General features: G+C 35.5%; 1 protein-coding gene across 1 annotated transcript; it reads left to right on the top strand.

The window, feature by feature from the left end:
- Positions 1-2,803: 2,803 nt before the first annotated feature.
- Positions 2,804-3,738, top strand: LOC122063162. Its single transcript, XM_042626859.1, has 2 exons — positions 2,804-3,311; positions 3,704-3,738. Exons 1-2 carry the CDS (start codon positions 2,939-2,941, stop codon positions 3,712-3,714), a joined length of 384 nt encoding a protein of 127 aa, XP_042482793.1. The 5' UTR covers positions 2,804-2,938; the 3' UTR covers positions 3,715-3,738.
- Positions 3,739-4,022: the final 284 nt, after the last annotated feature.

Here is a 4,022-nt window from a genome sequence, read left to right as displayed (position 1 = left end):
AATCTGTGGAATTGGCCCATTTGAAACCAAATAGGACCTCTATAAATTATTTAAAAAAAAAAAAAAANTTTAGGGGGGTAAAATTCATTATAAATTCCATATTTTCCTAATTTATGCCAATAATCTTTACAGGATTTTCAATCTTTTTTTTATTTGTCTAAACTTGCTTTTGGTTAGGATGGATTTACATACAATGCACAATAATTACTACTAAAATATTTTGAAAGTATTTACAATTTTTTTCAGGACAAAGAATCTTGTCCGTTAGGCGTTCCCTACGCCCAGATGTGTCTGGGTGTGAAAAGACTCAGTTGCCCCCTGATGCGTTAAATATTTTTTGAGCACAACTATGTTTAGGCTTAGCTGGTATGCAGATAGACAAAGTTCCTTTCCCCTTTTTTGCTTTTATAAATTTTAATTTCAAGACTCTCAGTCAATGATTGGAGATGACTAGTGACAGGGAATCACTTTCCTATGGACTACCCATGTTATCCATTACGTTGCCATGAGGCCTTACTTGGACAGAATGCCTAGTAACAATAGGGAGGCATGATTGAAATGGTAACAAAACTTAGCACAAACTAGTAAATATGTAATTGATAATTAATAAAATGGTTTTTTTTTATATTTTTTTTTATTTATGATAATCAATAAAATGCATATCTACATTTTACTAAAAAAGAATTTGGGGGAAATCTTAGTTGTAATGGTAATTAAATTGTTGACGACAATTGTCTTGTTCATTTGGTGAAGCTGTGGTGAACTAAGCCCGTGCTTAGTGAATCCCAAGACTTAAAAGTGTCAATTTGGAATTGAAATTGAATATCGAAAGAAAAAAATAATAGGTACAATTTTGATTTCATGCCTATCAAAAAGGAAAAGAAGAACCAACATTGTACCAATTGACAGCCTTAAATTAGACACACCAAATAGTGTAGATATAGGGCCCATTGCTCAGGCAAGATCCCAACCGTACCTGTGTCACCCAAATGTGTACAATAGATGCACAATCAAGATTTTTCTACGGTAGGTTAAATACTCCCTTTATCTTGAGGATGAGAATATAGACTAAAAGGCAGACAAAGAAAAATAAAAATAAAAATAATATATATATATATATATATATATATGGGGGACAATGATGACTTATTATTAATAGACCAATATAGATTAAAAGGCAGAAAAAGAAAAAAATATTTATATACAATTTTGCATTATTTTTTCTTTTATAAATCCGAATTTCAGCTTTCTCAGTCAATTGAGTGGAGATGACTAGTGAGAGGAAGCCATTTTTCTACGGGGTTCACATGTTATGCATTGCATTGATATGAAATCTTACTTAGACAGAAGCCCTAATAACAGACTTGCGGGTGTCAATTTGTAACCGACCAAATATTGAAAAACTGTACAGAATCAAATCAAAATAAGAATTGGTACAATGTCATAAAAATAAATCTTATTTGTATGATTTTGATATCGGCCTACACTTGTATAGGAACATCGCCCAAGTACACAATAGGGTTTTGTCTAGAAAATACTCTCTTTTATTTTGGGAAAGAAAATATAATAAATGATTTTTTTTTTAATAATGTATGACTATTATTAGTAGACCAATATGGAACAAAAGACGGAAAAAGTAAAAAATATATTTTTATAATTTGGCATTATTTTTCCTTTTTATAAATCTGAATTTTAAGACTCTTAATTAATTGATTGGAGATGACCCATGAAAGGGAGCCACTTTCCAAAGGCTTCACATGTTATGCATTGCAATAACACGAGGTCTTGGACAAAAACCCCAATAATGGACTTGAGGTTGTCAATTTGTAATCGAAATTGATACTGACCATTTTGGTACAATAAGGTTTTGATATGGGTCTACATTTTTATACGAACGTGATCGAGTACATAATAAGGCTCCTAGCTACTTGTTTGAAAAATACTCGCTTTTATTTTAAGAAAGAAAATATAATAAATGACTATTAAAAAAATTTTTTTTGTACAAATAATAATAAGTGACTATTATTTTTAGGCCAATACGGAATAGAAGACTGGAAAAGAAAAAAAAAATTATAGTTGTGCATTAAAAATAACTCTAAATTTCAAGAGTCTCTCAATTGACTGGATATGATCAATGAGTGGGAGCCACCCTAGTAACAGCTGGGATCCACTATTGTATTTAGAGTCAGATCTGAGGGTGTCAGTTTGCAGCCGAAATCAAATATCGAAACTGATACTTACTGTTTAATACCATCGAAACTCACTATTATTACTAGACCAATCAAAATAATGTATCGAAACTAACTATTATTACTAGACCAATCAAAATAAAATACAGAAAAAGAAAATTTGTTTTTGGTAAATTTATAAAGAAATGGTTTATGTGGGGGAACGTGACCCCTAAACACAAGGCCGAGCAAAATGACCACCAAGTCCTCTTAAAATGAAAAACTATGTCCTAGTTGATTCTTTCTCGTGTGCTTCCATTAGTCCCTACACACGCGTAGAGCCACACTCCCAATAGAAAATACATTGTGTGGATCAAGTCCTCGTACGAGAATGATTCTCGTACGGTGTTTGATTTACACAAGGACTCTACTTAATCTCTCTCTTCTTCTAATTGGTTTTTATTCTGAGTGGGGTTCGTGTGCAAATCAAACACTGTACGAGAATGATTTCCATACGAGGACTTGATATGCTCCCATCCCCATTTTTTATTAGAAAGGGCATTTTAGACATAAAAATTGTATTACCATATATTTATTATTATTTTTTTTCTAACGGGTAGGGGCAATTGGGCAATCGCAACACTGCTATTTACTTGTGGCGCGAGTTGTAGAAAAACATCCAGATTTAAAAAGTGCAAATCTTCTCATTCTTGCTGCTTCCCTCTGTTCTCTGTACATTTCTCGGAAATCCAGTTTCAAGAAAGTAAATCATGGAGGGGAGGGAAATCTCCGTCTCCAGCTCTACGGCTAACAGGGAGACTCACTCTCCGCTTAGCCAATCGCTACCTATCGCGGTAGTGGTTCCTCAGGAGAGAAGCATTTGTAGAGAAGGAGTAGGCCCAGAAGGGAGCCTAGCAACGGCTGCCTCTCAGGGCTTTTCCTCACCCCCTTCCGAGTTCGCTCTGATTCAGGATAGAGGGCCGCCGGCGCCGCTAGCGACTGGTTCTGGTAATCAGCAACTGATTCCCCATTTTGGTCCAGAAGAGAGCACATCATCGGCTTTCTCTCAGGGCTTTGCATCACCTGCTTCTAAATTCTCTCCGAAGCAGATCAGAGGGCTTCGGAAACCGACTCCCCCTTTAGGTGAGTTCTAACCATGAATTTGGGTTTTTTTTTTTCCATTTTGTCCGGATAGGTTTTACTTGGTCTGTAATTTTTTATTTTATTTTATTTTATTTTTTATATTTTTCTCTATTGAAGGTTTGTGAATAAAAAGGGTCTTTCACACCATTCACTTGTAAATAGAGGCGGATCCTTATTATGATTGATCTGGCATGTCCTGTCTTTAATGGAAAACCCCTTGATGTCTAGAATATACTGTTTTTTGGGGGGCCAATCCAAGCTGATTTGGACCCGATTCTATTTCGGCACTGTAATACGAGAGATCTTAGTCCGATGGTTCATGATATACTAAAGTTGAGTTGGGTATGCATTTCTTTGGAATTGATTCTGGGTTTTGAATGCATTCTGTGCAGGATTTTCATAAGGTGGGCTAGCATAGACCCATGTTTAAAAAAAAAAAATGAATTTTAAAATTACGTTCTAGACTGAGAATCTATTCCAATAATATTGGGTATATATCAGACGAAGCCTTGTAATTGAGAGGAACAGCTAGATCACCCGTGTTTGTTGAAACCTTGTGGCCTTTTGGGGGGTGGGGGTGGGGGTGGAGAAAGAGTAGGGAATTTAGACTTTGGGATCAATTCATATACAGAATCCACCATACTTCCCAAGACTCTTAGGCCAAGCCTCCACATCCTTCCCAAGCCGCCCAAGATTACCTCTCGGGCTCCA

The sequence above is a fragment of the Macadamia integrifolia genome, unplaced genomic scaffold (assembly GCF_013358625.1).
Source record: "Macadamia integrifolia cultivar HAES 741 unplaced genomic scaffold, SCU_Mint_v3 scaffold1224, whole genome shotgun sequence".
NCBI classification, from domain to species: Eukaryota; Viridiplantae; Streptophyta; class Magnoliopsida; order Proteales; family Proteaceae; genus Macadamia; species Macadamia integrifolia.
This window is presented reverse-complemented; position numbering and strand designations above follow the sequence as displayed.